Source organism: Cyanistes caeruleus, chromosome 15, assembly GCF_971803275.1.
Source record: "Cyanistes caeruleus chromosome 15, bCyaCae1.hap1.1, whole genome shotgun sequence".
NCBI lineage: Eukaryota > Metazoa > Chordata > Aves > Passeriformes > Paridae > Cyanistes > Cyanistes caeruleus.
In genome coordinates this window covers 14,067,801-14,088,474 of record NC_141715.1, presented here as the reverse complement: position 1 = coordinate 14,088,474, position 20,674 = coordinate 14,067,801, and the positions used below count along the sequence as shown (strand labels likewise).

General features: G+C 44.6%; 1 protein-coding gene across 9 annotated transcripts in view; it reads left to right on the top strand.

Moving 5' to 3' along the window:
- SLIT3 (slit guidance ligand 3) overlaps positions 1-20,674 on the top strand; it is a 468,187-nt gene that overhangs the window by 430,711 nt on the left and 16,802 nt on the right. For all 9 annotated transcript variants that reach the window (XM_086851329.1, XM_086851327.1, XM_086851328.1 and 6 more), the window contains 4 exons: positions 3,422-3,515; positions 8,366-8,503; positions 12,600-12,840; positions 13,501-13,631. In XM_086851329.1, coding sequence (XP_086707455.1) covers positions 3,422-3,515; positions 8,366-8,503; positions 12,600-12,840; positions 13,501-13,631 — 604 coding nt within the window. The remainder of the gene's footprint in view (positions 1-3,421; positions 3,516-8,365; positions 8,504-12,599; positions 12,841-13,500; positions 13,632-20,674) is intronic.

Below are 20,674 nucleotides of genomic sequence, written 5' to 3'. Positions count from 1 at the left end.
TTTCTAATCTGAAAACTGCAATATTTTGTGATATATCAGGCTGTTCTCTTCATCTCTTCAGCATCTTCTTGCATGTTACCTATTCTCTTCAGCTTTGATTAAAGAGAATAAGTGTGCCCTGATGGAACAAAAAGCATTATTTGGGATTAAAAGAGTCATTTAACTGATTAGAAAAGAAATGCAGCTGTGATTTTCCTGTCTGTTTTTATAGAAGTGCTTCAGAAACCCAAACTGGAGCTGTGATCTGAGAACATGTAAGAGAGAGGAAATCAGGGAGGTTGGATGGTTTCCTACACTTGGGAAAGCATTACACTGAAGTTTTCTCTTGTTTTAGCATGATCAAATATCCTCCACAAAGAGAATCAGTGCTGCTAGGAGTTGGCCCAAGATGAATGTCCAGTTTGTTTTTAGGTTCACATAACTCTGCAGTGAGAAATTTGGACTAGACCTTTAATTGCTGCACAGAGAAGCAGCCCTGTGTCACTCCAAAAAAAGAAAAAGAGGATCACATTTTTTCTCTGATACTGACATTAAAACGACCAATGAATATTGCGCTCTCAGGTCTGAGGGCAGATTTTTTGGCCCAGATATTTTCTGAGTGAATAAAATATGAGAAAGACATTGTGTAGCTGCTGCCTTGGGTTTTGCTTTTCAAAAAGTGTTTTATTTCCCTGGCATGCTTTCTGCAGCATCTACTGAACATTGGTGGAGCCTGAAATAATGACCAAGAGGTATTTTCTTCCCGAGATGAGGCTGCTCTAGTTGCAAGGCGTTCCCAAGTGAGCTCCCTAATGAGTGATAGATGGGAAAAATAACAGGAAGGATCCTTAAATGTTCCAAGTTTTGCATGAAAAATATCATTTTTTTGGATGCTGTGTTTGGTACCTAGCCTAGAATTCTCCTACATTTTGATAGTGGTATCTTCAGAATGACACAGTGAGTCATAATATTTGACATTTGGGGAGAGTTTCACTGGATCTCTAAGCACTTGTCAAGACTGTTCAGAAGAATACTTAAAGAAGAATTACGGTTTCCTTTGAGAGTTTTGATACTGTTCATATTTTTTTAAAGCCTGTTTCCTTTGCTTCAAAACAAAACAAAAGAAAAAATAGAAACTTCAAAAGTATGTATTGACCATTTTTAGTGAAAGGATGGTTGAAGGCATCTGTCCACACTCTCTTCAGTTATTAGATGGTCTTCCAAAATTATTTCCAGCTTTAGCTCATTTGAGCTCTTTTAATGTCACTGGCCAGTTAGTTTTTTTGATGTTTGTTTTCACATAAGATCCATAGCACACGAGGGACATGAGGAATATCAAGATGACAAACTGGCTGCTCTCCAAGCATTGTAACAAGGTCTGACCAGCTCATGTTCAGGCCTGCCCCAAGGCTGAGGGAGTGCCTTTGGGAGCGTTGGTGCCCTGTGGATTTGGGGATGGCAGTAAACAGACCTCTCCCAGTTCTGCCACCTCACAATGTGTCAGTAGGTGTCCCAGTCTTCACAGCTGTAAGAACTGAACATCTCTCGTTGCTTGTGAGGAACAACAAAGTACAATGGCCAACCTCAAGCCCAGTGAGTGATCTGATCCCTGATCCCCATGGATCTACAGTGTTCAGTTTCTATGGCACATCCCCCTTCCTGAGCTGGATATGTTCATTATATTTGCACAGGGTTTGTCCAGGGCTGTGAAAAGACTTGGTAGCATTTAATAGTGGTGACTTCCTGGGATTCCTTAGCTCCAGGTGGAATTGCTTGTCTTGTGACTGATGCTGTGAACAATAAACTGCAGATTGCCATGCCAGAATCCCCTGCCCACCACAAAGTCAGGAGGGTGTGAATGGCCCACGAGGATGGGGTTTGTGCTGGCAGTGCCCCCTCCCGTGGATTGTATTCCTGCTCCCATTTACACTTGACAGCTCTCAAAAGCAGATCTAGAACACATTCCATGTTTGAAACATGCAACAACAATTGAGTAATTTTGGCAAATACATATTATATTTCCATTCTAATAGGAAGAGTCATATCAAGATCGGTGTATCTTGTACTGGAGGGAGGCTGGAGATGTGGGAGGAATAACCTGACAGAGCATTAGCACCTGGGGGAGTTAACAAACCACACCTATCAGCACCAGAGTCATCCTCAAAACTGTACTCTCAGCCAGCCCACCAGATCACAGAACTGCTAAAAGATGGATGGCTCTGATTTGCATTTTCCATCTGAGTTTTGATCTTTGTGGTTTGCTTGGCTTCTATTTTCAAGTGTTTCTCTGTAACCACTAGAGTGTAGAGAAATGTAAAGATTTTTGAAAATGGCATTTCTCCTAAGACAGGTGGAGCTGCAGCTCCATGAAAACCTTCCAGAACAATTCCAGCCCACCAGTGCCTCCCACATTACCCTTTTTCCCCACCATTTCCATGGCCTGTGTTTATGTGATGGTGTGTACCATGTATAGGCACAGAAAATATGTATAACCTTGAAACCCTGCAGAAGTGCTCCTCTGGCAGAGCTGCACAGGGGGCTTAGGGACTGCACATTTTGGGGGGTTCCATGCTGAGATTCCCCAACCTTTGCTTTTCCTACAAGGCTCTGGGAGGTGTGGGATAGGTTTCTCTTGGATTCTGGGGAAGGCAAAGATCGCTGTGGTCTTTGTCTGGATCTCAAATCCTGGGGTACTGAAGTGTGACCTAATAATTCAGGACTCAGAGAAAGATTGTATTTAAATAAACTATCATGGTTTGACTATTCTACAACTATTAATTATTAAAATTTATACAAATCCAGGGAGGTTCGTGGCATGTTATACACTGTACCTAGAAACAGCTGAGCTGGGCTTATATGAGGTGGATTTTTTTCTGAAAAGCCATCATCTCCTGTGAGCACAATAGAGCTAGTACTTCTCTTATAAATAGTGAATGTTTTATAATTGCATGCAGTCCTAAAGCTGGTTCCTATTATGGAGAGTCACAGAGGTTTTGGGGGGAGGGTTTGTGGGTTGTTGTTCTTTCCCAGAACGATGTCCAATCAGCTTCTTTGGCAGTATTAACCGTGGCTGAAATATGTGCCCGTGTGAAAATGTTACGGTCTAATGAGCAACTTCACTTTGTGTCACTTTCTTGCTTTGAAATAAGAGGTTCTGGGTCAGGAACTGCCCATTTGATCCCTCATCTGTCTCCAAGTGGAGTTTATACGTCAGTGCTTTTTATACCAGCCTTTCAAATCCATGTGATAGAAACAGTGTGGTCACTGTAGGTCAGAGGAGCTGATTTAATGAAGTCTCATGTGCCCTCAACAAGCAATTTTGTCACTTCCTGCTGAACTACTGAGCTGTCTCCACTTAGGGAGATTGGCCATCCCTGGACATCATGGGTGTTCAGGATTGTTCAAGCTGTGTTACAGCTTTCTTGCTTTTCCTTTGCCTCAGGTGAACTGTGTGATGAGGTGATTAACCACTGTGTTCCTGATCTAAATCCCTGCCAACATGAGTCCAAATGTGTTCCTCTGGACAAAGGAATCAGGTAAGAGTGTGTGTGTGTGTTGGGTCTCTACACAGAGGGCACATTCATCCATTGGCTTGACTGGGGTTGTACTGGCAATAAGTGTGGAGCAAAAATCACCAAAATTAACACAAATAATGCAAGACTATATGTGTTTCAGTCTGTGCCACATTTTAATTTTAATGCATCCATATATACTTTTCTAGCTTTCTGTGGTTTACTTCAAAATAATGGAGGTACCCTCAGAGCAGAAGAATTATTCTGGAATAGAGCATGGCAATAGGAGAATTTATGGAACAGTCACTGCAAAGTACCTTATCCTACATCACAAACCAAGGAGAGTTTTCTGATGTGTTCCTTAGGGCACTTAAAAATTCAAGTAGTGTAGCAGGAGCTTTAACAGATCCAGAGCTGGATGGCTGCAGCTCAGGAGCCTCCTTTTCCACCAGCCTTGCTTGGCTCATTTGGGGTTTGGTGATGTCTGTGTTTGTATTTTCCTATTGGGAATGACATTGACTGTTTCACAGGGGTGAAAGGCTCGTGTTTGGGATGGCAGCAAAGCACCTGGAGCACCTGGGGAGTTGTGAGAGGTGCACAGTGGCAGCATTCACTGTGTGTCTGAAGAGGGACTTCCAGAGCAATTTAGCAGATAGAGATAGTCAGTTGAAAAGTCGAGCTCTGTGAAAAGCTTGTCAGGAAAAGATCTTTGGAGACAAATCCAGGAGTTCAGTGCAGAGTGAGATGGTCTCTGCAGCTTCTCCTAAGGCTGTTTTCACAGCCCTGGGTGCTCACTGATTCCCTCCTGGGGTTCTGTCCAACACACCCAGGAGAGGGAAGGTAGCAGGCTTTGTTCTTCCTGGTGACTTCCAGCTGGGGTCAGATTGTGTCTTGTGAAGCAGCCAGCATGTCAGAACAGTGTAAACTGACATACAGAACATTTCAGGAGAGTTAAAAGGAAATGAACCAAAATCTTAGAGAGGGTGGCTGTCTCCAGGGCAGCTGACTCTCTGCTAGACAGTCAGGCAGTACAACACAAGCCTTTCTTTTGGGTGAAAAGCTTCCAGACAGAAATGTTTCCAAATCTTGAAGAAGATGAAGCTATTAAATGATTAGAATGGTTCCTGAACTGATGTGTAGGCACTGGACTGTGTGTCAGTGCATAAATAGTCCCTGATGTTCTTTCCAGGTTTCATTTCCAGGTAATCCATCATTTGGTTAATCCAGTACCTTTGGTAAATTCAGTAGTACATCATGTTATGAGGCAGAGGCTTGTAACTCAAATTGCCTTCTTTTAGAGCACGAAGGGTTAGAGACAGCTGTGGCCCTGAATGGTTTTCCCCTTGCTGGAAGCATTACCATGACTGCCACCCAAACAATTTGAGTAAATAAATGCTTTTTCTCACATGCTTGCTTGAAAAGTGTTCTTCACAGTAGGGCCACTAATCCTTGAGGGGAGCTTAAATAACTGCTTTTAAGTATTTTTCTGCTACTGTTTGTTGTGTTATTCTTCCCACTATTCATAGAACACTACAGAAAAGTCCATTATTTATTTTCTTCTTCTGTCCCATTTTGCTTTCTAGCAGCCAAACTTGAGAGTTGAAGAAGCCTTGAATGTGAGGTGTCCAAGCACTGCTATTTCTTTCATACTTTAGTGGCACCAAACCACTCAGAAATGAGCCCTCAGCAGTTGTGCAGTGATGTGTGGATGCTGCTGGGGCTCACTGAAAACAGCAGCCTCTGCTGCTGTGCTGAGCTGATCCCCTGAGCAGCCTGATCTCCTTTCTGATGGTGCAGGATAATGCTCCTGCAGGCTTCTGTCTGTCCTGTGTCTGCTTCCAGAGGCTGGGAGTGTTAATGACGGGAGTCAGGATTGTCCCTGAGCTGTTTGTGACATGGCCATGTGAGCAGGACACACCAGTCAGTCTGTCCTGCCCTCAGCCCCAGTCAAGCTGCAGCTCTGCAGAGGGAAGAAAAGATGACAAAGACAGGAAAAAACATAGGAAGCCAAGTTATTTATTGATGTGGGGAGGGAAATTCCACTCTGGCCCTGCGATAGAAGCCATGATTCACGGCTTTAATACAACAGACATTGAGTGCATGCAGATGCAAATCCCCTCAGATAGGCCAACAATTTAAATACCACTGGACATGTTTTTAGGCTCTCTGTGATACTGGGAATGTTGCCATTGCTACAAGGCTGTAACAGAAAACAAGATTTCAACTGTAGTGGTGTCAGATGGTCACTGGGAAATGAGATAACTATCTAATTGTGTAAATTACTCTCTTACTGGGATCTGAACATGGAGGTTTCTTTGCCACCTTCTTTACTGCATCAGTTTTACTGATTGGCACTCAGTCCCTTGCTGGCACTGTGTGGGACTGTGGGATAAGGATGGAGTTACCATGCCACCATTCCCTGATGGCACAGACCCTAAGTTCCTAGAAGTATGGATGAGGAACTCATGGGGCTGAATTTCTCACCTCCTAGACTTGAGGCAGGCATTTTCTGGTAGCTTCAGCCTAGATGTGACACTAGAGCTCAGAGAAGACTGACCCACCAAAAGGAATTCCATGCTTCTAAAGCCAAGCTTGGAAGCAAAGTGGACTATTTCAGTGTGTCTTTGGCTGCACAGAGCTCTTTGCTTTTGGAGTTAAATTTGCAGGTGGCTTTCCTCCATTCCAGCCTCCACATCTTTAGTATGCTGTTACTGTGTAGAAGAAGAGTAGCTTTCTGTATGCCAGAAAACAAGACAAAAAACCAGCCTTTAACACAATGAAATTACTTCCAAAAAATAACTTCAAGAGAGGAGCATGTTTTTCCATTCACTGTATTGATGTTGGAGCATGATATAAATATACTTTATTATTCTAAAGCTTGGAATTATTACCTGACAGCTTAAAATGCTGATTTAATGCAGCCCCGCAGAGAAAAGTGGTGGTTCTGTCATTACTGAGATAGCCAATACACATCATAAAATTGATGCATGGCAGCCCTAAATAAGGAACTGCACATTGTTCATTATTACATCACTTTATATTAGGACTGCGGGGATCAATAAAAAACAACAGGATTAAATGCTGCCAATTCCCCTCACAAAGTCTTTTGATTGACACTGTTTCCTCGCAGGTGTGTCTGCAATGCTGCCAGAAAACACTGCTCATTTCTAGGGTTTGGGGCAGGAACATTTTTTGTTTCTTGCTCTTTGCTCTGATTTGTCATCCCCATTATGTTAATCACAGTATTCCCTGAGCCACCGAGGTGTAAAACAGCAATTGACACATGCAGAGCTGGGACATGGACCCTCCTGTGGCTGCACAGGCTGGTGATGGGGCCTCTGCTGCAGGGAGGGTGGAGTGTCTGCACACACCTAACCCTGCCCATGGACAGCCACAGGTGAGCAGGCTCTGCCCCTTTTCCTCCAGGTTTATCCAGTCAAACCACACTCAGAAAGGGAGACTGGAGCTGACATTCCATGTGCCTGAGCAGGGTGGCTGCTGGCACCCTGGCCTCAGCACTGACAGGACACTGCTGTGTCCTGCAGTGTCACCGCTCACTGCCCTGCCCTGGGAGCAGCAGGAGCCGTGTGCTGTCACTCCTCAGCACAATGACTGCTGCCTAGCAAGTGGAAATGTTTTTTCCTCATCACTCCCATGTGTCCATTTCTTTTGAAGAGGTTTCCCACAAGGTGCTTCCTCCTGCATTTACCCCACCAGGCTGCTGGCAGGGAGGAGGAGGAGGAGTAGGCCAGCTGAATACGTTGATGGAGCTCTAGTCTCTCTCCTGATGCCACATCTTCAGCTTCATGATGTCTCTCCTCTTCCAGCTCTTGGTGACGAGCACGTTGGGTCCAACCACAGGCTCTAGCAAGAGCACAAACCTCTCTTTTATTGCTGAAATTATCTGTAGCTCTTCCCCTGATTTGGTTGAAGTGGCATGCCTTTTGTTTTCCAGATGTGCAACAACATCCAGCTGGGAGGAGTAAAATGTGTTTTATGGACTAAAGAGTGTTCATGACTAAACACTGTCTACAGTAGAGATTAAAAAAAGGCTGCTCAGCAATCCCAAAAGATCTGGTCCAAGTCAGAGACTTTGGGATGTATTTTCTATTGTCAGGTTATAAACTTCTGCAAGACTTAAAAATAGAAATGCCGATGCAGCCTTTGTGCAGCAAACTTGAGAACTGTATAAAATAAAACCAAATAAATAATTTTTGCCAAATAAAGGCAATGTCTGAAGGTTTGGGTATATCCCACTGTGCTCCAGCCCAAGGTGTGACCCCACAGCAGGTGTCACCATGGCAAAGGACATGCTGCAAAGACAACTTTCCATTGTTGCAGCAGCATTTTGCCTTGCAAATGAAGGGAAAGCAGGTGATGGTCTCAAAGCTTGGTCTTTCTCTTTGAATTGCTGAGGTTTATAGCTTGTTTACAGATTGCTTCCATTTGGAAGGTGGGCCCTTCCTGTGCTCCATGAAGCTGCACAGGGCCAAGCTCAGATGATTGGTAAAATCATACTCTGAGGCATCAGAGCCACTGCCCTTGCAGAATTTTGTCCCTTGAGTCTGTAAGATTAGGGAGTCATCCTTAGCACAACTGGGAGTCTGCCAGGTGAACCCTTCTCCACAGACTGGGCTGAGGAGAAGCTGTAGGATGGTGGTGCTTTGCTCAACTTGAACTTCAGCAGATTGCAGAGCTTCAAATGCAGCCAGCAAGGAGAGACCTGGGCCTTTCTGATGGCAGGAACTGTGCTTGATGCTTCCAGGAGTAATTGCAAACATCTCCCCACCCCAAATCCAGCAGGTGCTGGGCTGCCTGCGTGAACTGCTGGTGGGAACGCTGAAACCATTAACAGGGATGTTGGTGCCTTTCAGATGCGAGTGCCTGCCGGGTTACAGCGGCAAACACTGTGAGGTGGATGATGATGACTGCGTGGGGCACAAGTGCCGGCACGGAGCCGCCTGCGTGGACGCGGTCAATGGCTACACCTGCGTGTGTCCGCAGGGCTTCAGGTACGGCAGAGCCGCGGTCGCTCATCCTCACACAGCCCTCACCTCCATCCCCCTGGAAACCGGTGCCTCCAGTCCTGTCCCTGCAGGAGGCTTTAACAAACGGGGCTGGCAATTCCAGCTTGGAAAGCAGCGGTTTTGGGGCAGAGCTGGGGGAGCGTGCCTGCCCCAGCCATCCCTGCTAACACACTGAGCACACCACCCAATGCACTCACCTAAGTTGTATGGAGATAAACCCTGCATGTGCAGGGCGAGCAAGGGATAATAAAATTGTGTTTATGAACCCTCACAACTGGCTGCAAGGAAAACACGAGTCTGAAGACTTTGTGGCAGTGTCTCTGTGCCTCTTGGATGAGCTCAGTATGATTCAGGCTGTAAATTTCCAGCCTCTCATTCTGACAGCTGCCAATATATCTGACTCCTGGAAATCTCTCTGTCTGTCAAAGATAAGTGTGCTCCTCCAAATGGATTCACTAATCATTGCCTGGGGCTGGATACTGGCTTCCTTCCAGCTAAACCTTTTCTGTGTTTGAAATACACACATGAGACAAAGAAGGAGTACCTGAAAAGATCAGTCTTGACAGAGCAGAAATTGCATGAACACGTATAAATCATCTTCTCTGCTTTGTATCTGCAACTGTTTTTATTCTTCTTGCTTTCATCCTTGCTGATTTGGGTTTTTTTTCCTTCCCTCTCAACACACATTTCTGTTGCAAAGCAGACAGCCTTCCCTGAATAGGATTGGTATATAACATGATGTCAGCCCATGGTTTCACAGAATCAGACTTGTTATTTACAAGCTATCAGATATCCTCTGAATTTCAAATTCATGCCCTTCTCTCCATGTTTCACTCTCTGCTTCAGCCCATTTGATGGCCTTAGGGATCTTGCACATTGTTGACCGGTAAGGCTGACGTAGCTGTGGGATCTAAATCCTCAGTGTTATCTAATTGTTAGAGTTGAGAAATGGGATTGCAATGCCATGGCTGGAGTCAGGGGTAACTCGAGCCTGTCATCAGATGGGACTGGCTGGGAGACTTGTGCTGCAGGTCCCCTGATTTTTAAAGCCTGTAAGCAGTAGGCAGTGATGAATGTGAGGGGTTTTTCTGGGAAGCAGAGTCACAGTGTTTGTCAGAGGTGTTCTGAGTTGACACAGCTGGTGGAGCAGCAGGGGTAGGTGGGAGAGTGGTCTGGTCCCTTCCCAGGTACCAGAGAGCTCTACTGGCAATTTAGGCAGTGCCCCAGGTCATCTGGTCTCACAGCAGGGGCACCAAGAGCAGAACCTGGAACAGTCCAGTCTTCTCTCCTGATCAAATGAGGGGGTCTCATTCCACTAACAGTGCTCCAAGTAGAGGAGGCATCTTTCTACACTAAGTTCCAAAACTCAGCTACCAGCTTAGACAGCACTTCACAGCCCAAGGCAGCTGTGGGCAAACAAAGTAATCCCACTGCCTCTGCCTGTCAACAGCAGAGTCGGGATTAACTTGAGTTCTCCTGTTTGCTTTTGATTTTTTCCACTAGTCCATGGCACTTCTCTAAATTTCCTGTGCAAGACGCAAGGAAGACAAGGGTCTTGGGGGAGAAAAACCTCACATGGAGCACTACCACACTCCCTCTGCCAAGACACACAGCAAGATGGAGCTCCATGTGTTCTCCATGCAGAATAGTCCCTGATCTTGTTTGAATTCAGGATTAAAATTCTGCTAACAAAATATGATCTCATTATTGTTCCCATGACTCAAACCTTTTGTAGTTTAAAGGCCCACTGCTCTGAAGGAGGTTCTGAGGTTTGGATTTTTTCCTCTTAAGATTACAAATGCAAATTTGGTGATTGACAGAGTTCAGCCTTCTGATGTTCAGGGTTACAGACTCCCCTGTCCTCGCAGCTGCCTTGGGCATGGTGACGTGTGGCAAGGAGATAACTCTGCAAGTGTTTGAAGGCTGCACGTGTTGATGAAAAGGAGAGAACACAAGGGGTGGTCTGACAAAGGTAACTAGGAGACTCAAGATGATGATTAATAAAGTTTTTTGGCTAAGTATCAGGAATCATTTCCCAGCAGTGAATTTGCAGAGCGCCCTCCCAATTATCCAGAGCTTCTGCTGTTGTCATGAGCACACAGGCCTGTGATGATTTTATGGTCATCACTACTCTGTGTCAAAGCCATTTGGAGCCACACATTAAAAAGATGTTAAAACTTACATCCTCATATGGCTGAACAAATGGCACTTGGGTAATTCTGAACAGTGTAGGTAGGGCCTCATGCACAGTGAGGCTCTCATGACAGCCCCAAAAATCCATAGTGCCACCATGCACACACTCACTCCCATTTCATCACTTCCCATTCACTGGTCAGGTGTACTTGTGCTCCTTGCAGCACCTTTCCTTAGCACTCACCAGCTTTTCCCAGCTGCAGAATATGCTTTCCTCCTGAAAAGTTTTCAGTGTTTTCTTCCCAAAATAGCACTCATTTACCCCCTGCAGATGAAAACATTTTAGAGAATTTGTGAGCCCCGCTGAATAAACCCCAAGTTCTCAAAGCTTCCCTCCAGCAATCAGCCTCACAGTAGTGTTGCCTGATAAACGCAGCTCTGGTGGGGAAGCACACATTAAGCTGCAGAGCCTGATGGAAGCACTGCTCCTCTGTGGTGCAGATGCTTCTGAGTTCTCCACTGGGACAGATTGCTGCAAGGAACTCACAGTGATTATTTAAATAAATGAGATTGTACCAGGCAGAATGGACTTGGCCAAGCTATGGAAGTCAGGCTGTGTTCCACATTCCACTGCCGGGGAAATAAATCCTGTTAATTATTTCTAAATATATACTTTTTAAAAATGTTTAAAATTAAAAAGGAAAGAGCCTTGACAGACACTGTTGCTAGTGTAATTTCTAGGTGCCACTATCAGGAGTGCTGCCCTGGTAAAGCCGTGCACCAGAGGGGTTTCACAGCAATCAAGGATGTGCAGGAGCTATACCAGGAGCTTGGGGAATCTTTCAGAGCAGCAGTAAGCACAGACACTCTGGCTTCTTCCAACATTTGCTTTCTGTTAGTGGAGGCTGTTGCGGGTCACATGGATTTTTTTATTATGATTATTTTTAACTTCCAAAAAATTAAAATTATATACGCTGACTTTTCCTTCTGTTTTCTACTTGATGCTGAAGACAAAACAAAACCATGGACATTAGATAGAACAAAGCTCGCAGGCTGGGTTGGCAATTCTCTGTTCTGCTTGTTTGCCACTTACAAGAGCAGAGTAGACTCAAATGACAGCTCTAGGATGGGGAGGTCTCAGGTTTGGGCTTAAACGGTTCACAGATGTCACTGGGAACCTCTGCAGGGCACAGTATGGCTGGAAGTGTTTCAGCCAGGGTGCAGTGCCTTGCAGAGCTGAAGAACCAGTGCAAAGGCTGCTCTCAGTGGCTGCCCTGGCTTGTTCACATCCAGCACAGGATTCCTGCCAGCACTCAGCTGTGCTCCTTTCACATCAGGCAGCAGGCACATGGTGGCTGGGCCTCAGAGCCACTACTCCAAAGCAGAATGGCAGTGAGGCCCTAGGATTTTAGCTTTTATATTTCTTGGGTCCTGTCCTGCTTTAGTGTATAACTCTAAAACTATATATATATGTATCTAAACTATATAAATATATAAATAGTGTGTCAGCTGCTGTTCTCCCATTTTGTTCAGACAAAACAATTCCTCTCTAGGCCTGAAACTCAAGGAAACCTGTCTCAGGCCCCAAGAGATGTAAACAACAGTGGTTTGTGGGGGCAGACTTGAAGTAAATCACTTCATTAGCTGAAGCTGTAATTGGAGGATTAACCCTTGATGGGTAAAGGGACCCAGCTTATAACTCTGAAAAACTCGTGACCGTGGTCCCACCTGGGTCACCAGAAACTGATGCCTGGGGGTGGCTGCCTGAAACAGAGGCTAGGCAAGATTAAGAGAATAAAAGCAGGTATTTATTGAAGGCCTTGCCCTTTTATTCCCTTAGTCTTGTCTAGCCTCTCTTTTAGGGAGCCACGCCAAGGCAGCAGCATCAGCACCTGAAATAAAGATGAGAAAGCAGTGGTGACTGAGGCTGTTTGCCTTCCCTTGTCAGTGGCCTGTTCTGCGAGACGCCGCCGCCCATGGTGCTGCTGCAGACGAGCCCCTGTGACAACTACGAGTGCCAGAACGGCGCGCAGTGCATCGTGGCGCAGCACGAGCCCGTGTGCCGCTGCCTCGCCGGCTTCGCGGGACAGCGCTGCGAGAAGCTCATCACCGTCAACTTCGTGGGCAAGGACTCCTACGTGGAGCTGCCCTCTGCCAAAATCCGCCCTCAGGCCAACATCTCCCTCCAGGTTTGTCACGTGTTCCCCTAAGCAATGGTACCTGTGAAGGGCACGCTCCTCGTGCTGGCGGAATGGGGGCTGCCGGCCAAAATCCTGGAAAAATGAGTCAGTGTGTGAGCCACTTGTCTGCTCCAAAATCACTGAAATGTGAAGGAGTGACTGAGGCTCTGGTGTACCTTTGTGGGCTCACATCCCATCCCAGAATCTCTCCACACTCTGATTCCCAGAGTGGCAACACAACCAGGGATGATTCAGGAATGCTCCGTGTCTTCCTACTGATTCACAGCATTGTGTTTCATCCTGTACAACTCGGTGTTTAATGTCATGTTGCTTCTTAAAACAGGCTGCTCTGAATGGCCTCCCTGGACAATATTTTGCTTTTTCAGCAGACTAAAGGCCTGGGATTTTGTTACTGGCCTGAGGTTCAGAAGACAACTGAAAACTGGTTCTCCTGTGAAACGGGAAGTTGACCTTTGTGTGTGAGCCCACCCAAGGGCACCAAGACCTTTTTGTGCCCCCTGGCTCTTGCTCTCATTGCTGCTCATATATATTATATATTAAAGTATATTTTAATTGTATATATGATTTTGGTTTGATTCTAAATATAGGTTTATTTATTTTATTAATCATTCTCAAGCAACCTTACACCTGGTTATGAATGTTTCACAGGTAGCCACCGATAAGGACAATGGCATCTTACTGTACAAAGGAGACAACGATCCTTTGGCTCTGGAGTTGTACCAAGGACACGTGAGGCTCATCTATGACACCCTGAACTCCCCACCCACCACAGTATACAGGTAAATGGCTAAGCTCTGCCAAGACAGTTGACTTCCAAAATTGGTGGAGGAGAGGTAGGATTTTTCTAAGCAGTGTGCATTGGAAAAAATCCTTTTATTTTATCCTTTTATCCTTTTAGAGGTATCTCTTTTGTGCATGTAATTAGATGAGAAAGTCAGAATAAAAACTTATCTAGAGGCTGCATGGGTAGAAATTAACATTTTATTGGCAATACCAGTGATGCTGTGTCCTCTTGCAATTGTAGAAAAATGCCATTTTCTAATCTACTGTAAAGTTTCAGTTTCTGGTGAATTTTGTCCTTGAAATAGTTCAAATTAATCAGTTTCTTTGTTGATATCTAGCATTAAGTGATTGTACCAAGACAGAAAAGTGAATGTGTAACTGTAGGGTTACACTGCCTCAAATAGAAGGAGAAGGGCTGAACTCTTCGATGGGGTGAATATTGTTAAGGAAATTCTTGCCTGTATCAGTAGTAACTACACAATTACAAAAAGAGCACAAATGGCAAAGGTAAATTGTAGGGTAATTTGACCTTCAGACACTTGACTTTCAAGGATTTGAAATGCACAGGTTTTATTCAGTAGTCACAAGAAGGAAAAGCAAATGTCCAAGTGAAATCCATGCACAGAGACATTTCTGTAGGAAGGAAGGAAGTGCTGCCCTTTCCATCCACGGTTCCTTCAGCATCCCTCTCCCCTGGTTGTTGTTTTCAAGCCCTGTTGCTCCAGTTTGCTCTGAGCACAGATGCAGTTGTGACCACACAGAGCATTTTGGGTTGAACACAGCCTCCTGGCACTGTGTGTGCAGCAGAGCTGCAATTCCCAGCCCACCCCAGGCTGTGGGGAGGAGATGCTGCTAGAGCAGGGGACAGGATGGATGTCACCACGCATCACCCACCTCGTGCTTTTCTCAGAAAGTTTTCTCAACACTTGCTAACACTTGAGCCTCCCAGGGAATTTTCTTTAGGGGAATGGTGACATTTTTAAGAAAAATAAAACTATGTTTCTGTATTAAAGCATACTGGATAATACCAATACAGACATGTTGCCAGGAAGAGCACTGGCTTATCCCCTGTAGGAATGAAGTTTGCCCATGGTTTTCACCAGCTGGATGGATAGGTGTGAAAAATATCTCTGTGTGTGGCAGCTGATCCTAATTGATCAGCTGTTAGAGCAAAGCTGAAGTTGATAAATTTATGCTGCTAATTAGAACAGAGGGAAAGCCTGTTCTGTGTGTGGGCAGCACAGGGGGTGACAGGTCCATGTGGGTGTTTGCTGGCCATCAGGCTGCTGCCACCACCACGAAAACAACACTCCATGGATCTGCTGCCTTCTGGCAGAGCTGCCAGGGGTGCTGGGTGTGGTGTTCTCCTTATCCCCATGCCCTTCACTTGGATCAAGGAGGAGGGCTCCATTCACACTGACACCTCATTACCATAAGATTAATGGCCCGTTCACTACATCTTGTGTGCAGTGGTCTGCTGAGATGGGAAAGAAGCTGCTTAATACGATGCCCTTTCTGAAATGTCACTCTAATCTTTTATTAGTTTAAGGAGTGGAGCAAAATGGGATTAGCATGGAGCTTGATGGGAAAAGATTAGCTTGATTGAGAAAAACTGCTGCTAAAGAATGTCAGAAAGGGCCTCTAAATAGATTAAAAGACTTGTTTTCCTTAAAGGCTGAAGAAGGAGCAGGAAAACCTGCTTGTCCCTTACAAACATAGGATTTAAGGGTAGAAGGCATAAGTGGATCAGGTTTGACCTCTCTGTTTGACTTAGAACCAAGGCATGAGCTCTGTTTGGCCTAAGACATGACTTCCAGCTTGGCACAGAGTTTTGACAGGAAAACACCAAATAATAGAAAATCCCCCATTTCCTTTAGTAGCTTGGACAATGGTCAATGATTTCCATTATTCAGGCATTGGCTATCATTTCTAAGTTGCATCAGTAATACCTTCTGGATTGTTTAGAGACTTTCTCAAGGGAAATTAAAATCTACTTATGCCTGGACCTGGTTCCCATGAGTTTATCTGGACTTTTATTTGCATTTTCTCCTGATCTGCATTTTGATGAAATGAATGGCTGGTTCAGTGTGATGCATTTTATCTCAACCTGAAGAATTTGGGAAACTCTTTTCTTCAACTTCTACAGTTTTCATTTGTCATTAAAAACAAGGTTGCCAGAAGAACCTGTAACATCCTGGCCTCACCATTGGTAAAGCAGCTTGCATTCCCTTTTGCCTCCTCTCTGCTGTCTTATTTAGACACCTCAGTTCAGTTTCCATCTCAGCAAAAGTGGACTTTTTGCCTTTGCAAAGCTCTGTTGAAAGACTATTAGATTAATTTTCACAGTCAGTATCATGTTCTGCTCCCCTCCAGAGCAGTCCACTTTTTGGACTAGATGAGCAGGGCTTTGGCTCTTGGTTTTCCCCAGAAGAGTCTGCCAGAAGAGGAGGAGGCCTTAAAACACTGCCTGGTGGGAGCTGTGCCAGCTACAGCTGCAGGAAATCTGTCACTGACCTGGTCCTGGGTTGGAACTGAGATGTTTTCCTGGCTATTTCAGGTACTCCCCGGATGGGATGTGGGAAGCCATTGGCAAGCCACATGATCTGTAATTCCTCATCAGAGTCTCCATGATAAGATTTATTAATAGTACTTAGGAACAGTAAAATTAGCAAAGTACTTGGCTAATACAGGTAATATCCTGTAGGGATAAGATAAAAGCTGTTGTTTGGGAAGCCAGCATTCACACTTGGTGGTATTTTTCCGTAGTATTCCACAAGGATGAAGCACTCCACATGTTCCAGTGCCAGGCTGTGCCCCAGCCCCGTGGGACAAAGCTGGGGGAAGGTTTGCACTAGACACAAGAGACAAGAAAGATGTTCATTTTAACATCTTAAGGCAGGTTTCCCTGGCTACCAGAGGGAACCTGTTGCTGTATTTTAGTTGCTCCTCTGAGCAGATTGAACCAGAACTGCATTCTAAAGTCAGAATGGAAAATCCCAAGATAACTAGCTGTACATTCAGATTTGCTTAATGTTTGTCCCTGTGGTAGGTTTGGATAGAAAGGTTAAAGTTGACATTGGGCTTCTGTTTCATTCTAGTCAGGTAAAGGTCAGCACATGTCCAGTGGAACTAACTACCTAAAATTCACTGTCATTTATCATGAGTTTAGAGAGAAATACAAAATTAATGCATTAATATAATATAATGCAATGACAGAACTCACCCTAAGAAAATCTGGCTGATCTTTTACTGGAACCTGTCACTTGTGAGCTGCAGAAAAATAATTTCTTGGATGTCAGAGTAAAGCTTTTAACAGAAATATCCATTTTTGAAGTAGGATTCCTAGTTCTTGTTTCTTTAATTCTATTTAATTATTCTATATGTGGACAAATGAGAACAGGAATCTTTTTTTTGGTGCTTTATTGCCCTCCTGGTTTCTGCACTGCTCAGAGTTACTCTTCCATGTCATGACAGTACTTGGTGCTGCTCCAACAGTGAGTTATTGAAATGAAGTAGATCTTTTACACAGATGTCGTACCTTAATTTAAATATGCCAGCTTGTCAGGAACGTGCTGCTTTTATTTACTGCCACAATCCAATTGTTAAAAGTTTGAATTAACAAAGAGCAGTTAATTGCATAGTTCCAGCATTCAGCCATTGACACTGGTATCTGTTTAACTGTATTCTATAGGGAGAACTCCCTATTTTCAGTCTTTTTTCCTGCATTTGTTCCTTGAGCCAGAGATAAGACCTTACTTGTAAACTTTTCTCTGATAGATTTTATGCTGCCATACAGTCACATTGATTTGGATGCTGAAATAATCCTTCCTAATAGAAATGGAAAACAGAACATTGACACAAACTGCTGATGTAATTCCCTCCAGTGTTCCCAGATTGCCATGTTGCACACAGACTGTCATATCTGGTAAAGAGCAAGATGCAGGCATCATTGGTGTAGAATCATATGTTTCCATGCAGGGTTCTGACAGCAGTGAAAAAGGAGGCAGTTAGGAAAAGATAAGAATGAATTATATTTGTCTTTCTGTAGAGACTACACCCAAATTACATTATAATTCCTTTTAAAAGTATCCTTGCATAATCTGCTTTCAAAAATGCTACATCATTAAAAATATTCCTTGTAGATTGTATCATGCAGTTCTCATGGTCTGGCTGACTCTTACACAGCATAGATGGATGTTCTTGTGGTTAAAGCAAAAGGCCTGAAATAAAGGAGCTTACATTCCTGCTGTATCTGTTTCAGATGTGATGACTGCAAGACGACAAATTAAATCTGGTTCCCTGTGCAAGCTAAAAAGTAGAGAAAGGCATGAAAAATAGAAAAGGTGTTTCAGAAATGTGCTACATGACTCTGGAGGGTGAGGTTCCTGCTCCCCTGAACCTCCAGGCTGTGGAAGAGCACAAGGTTCTTATGCTGGTGGCATCTGCAAACTTCTGTGCCCTTCCACTCCCTCAGCTCTGCCCACGGCTCTGGAAGCTGCTGGAACTCGCTGTCCAGCACTGTCCCTGGCCATGCCACTGCTGAATGCATGGGCCACTCCCCAAGGACTTTGGTCCTCTACTCAAATTTCTGCTGGTGATGAGGTTGAACTTTTTGAGGATGAGTTGCTTTGGTGGTGGAAGAACATCCACACCTTCCACAGAGAGAGATTTTGTGCCATTGCCTCTTTAGCTGAAATTGCTTATCTGCAGAAAAGCCTGGGAGGCTTCACCATTAATTCTCTGCCTTCTGGGGAGGAATGTGCTGCAGGAGTGAGAACATTAATTATTCTTAGGATCATTATTAGACCTTGTAAAAGCCAGCTTTTGGCAATAGTGTCTTTGCAGAGTGCACTGCATGACTGGTCCTTTTCTTCCTAACACCTTCAGAGTCTGCAGCCTGTGCTGTGCCTGTCCCTGGTGGGATGCCTGTTTGATACTCTGGATGGGCTCTAAATAGACTGTTTTTCAGACATTTCTGTGAGGCATCACTGACCTCTTTACAATTCTGTATATTTGCAATTCATTTTGTTCTCTCTATCACGCACTCTCATTTTTTCAGGTACCCCTTAGGGATTCTGTATCAAATATAATGAAAGAAACTGGCATTAGTCTCTGACCTGGACAGGAAAAAAATTTAAAATTTGAATGTATTTGTACATCTTGCATGAGCCAAGGCAAAGGACAGCAGAGTTGTTGTTTTTTACCTTTATGCAGGGCTCTGGAGTACTTAAATGGGAGAAAAATGGCAAGTGTGAGTTCTTGTCAAGCTACAAACATTGCATTTCCCTAGTTTTTCCTGGATTTTTGTGCAGTAGGACAGTGAAATGTAAGGTCAAGACCTTAAAATATCATTTAACTTTTATCATTAGGTTCAGAATCAAATATTTGCTTTCATGAAATATGGAAACTTTTTCCTGCTGAGCTGAAGCTTAGGGAGGGTAAAGTTTTGTCCTTCAGGCTGCAAAAGGACTTAGCAGGCAAAATCTTGTTAAGCTGAATTAATTTTTTTCTTTGTAAATGTCTCCAGTATCTCTTGCATGAATGACAGTTTCTCACCTCCTCTCTCTCTGCCTCCACCCAGCTCATTCTCATCAGTTCAATGTCCTGTACCCAGAAGCTGCAGATTCACACTTCATGTCTCACACATGTATAGGGTCTTTCAGAGGGAGCTTTTTACCAAAAGAAAACAAAACCTTTCACAAAGTGAGTCAGTGCTGGCCTGTCTGCAGTACCAGGTACAGCAAGTTAGGGATGGGTCATCTAAAGCCACTTTGTCCTGTGGTAATAATAATAAAAGTTACATTCTCTGAGTCCCAGGTCACCTTACTCAGGGGCCAAAATCTGGAGCTGTGGGTTTAAGCTGCACTCAGGCATCCCCTGTCAGCAGAGGCCAGGCTGGGGAAAGGTTGCAAATACGTTTTAAAGGCATTTTCCTGCTATACCATAGGTCGTTGGTCCAGTAATACATTGCCAAAGTTGGTTATTACTGATTGCATCAGAGGAAAGTTGAAGTGTTTTCATAATAGACAGTGATGGAATAAACCTAATCATAGTCAAAATGACTTTATAAACTTCCTGTGCACTAATGACTGGCTCATGTCTTGAATTGTGAGGTTTTTTGCCTTATAACAACATGTAGCAAGCTAATATGTTTATTTTTTCCTGCCTGTAAGTTTCTTGTGAACATGATGAGTAACACAAAGTTTAGATGTGTACCATGTGTGATAGATTCATATCCCGTCTGTCCCGAGTGCCGGGCTGGCTCTGGATCCAATCGAAGCCTCTGTTGGAAGCAGCACACACAGACCTGGGGCTGGGGGAGATGGTGGAGGTGCAGGATGGGTCTGTGAGTGGTTATTTCAGTGCTTCTTCACAGTATGGGAGCCACAGCTCAGCGTTTGCCAGCACACCTCAGTGCTGGGGAGCAAGGTGGGCATGGCAGCTGCTCTGGTGGCTGCCAAACATCCATAGCTTTGGTCATTCCTGTGGAAGGAGAGGATCCAGCTATAGGTATGGTGCTATAGGTGAGGTGGGAACAATTTCTAAATAGACATGAGTTTTTTTTCCCTTGGGGCTTGGCCTCCAGTTTCAGGTCAAACCCATCATTCTCTGTCAATCTGACTGGATGCCCTGTTAATTGTACTCTGTAGTGGTCCTGCTCCCTGCTGCTAACAGGCAGATACCTGCACATTTTCCAGAGCTGAAAAGGGCATAGATGTGTAAAGTATTGCCTGATGGAACAGCTCTGTGAAGGCACCTGGTGGATTTTCTCATCAGAACCTGTGATTTGATAACCAGCTGAATGGCAGAGCTGTTTTTCTAGAAGGTGACCCCACACACCCTGCTCTGCTCCAAGCCCTGGTGGGGCCAGGGGCTGTGTCACAGCCTGTCCTGGTGTGTGACACTCAGCTGTACCCATGATGTGGCACTCAGGCTGCCACTGCCCTGCTGCTGTGCCAGGGCCTGCCTTCCCCTCTGCTTTTTGCGGTGTCATTTTACACCAACCCAGTAACCTGCAGAATCTCTTACTGATTTTTTT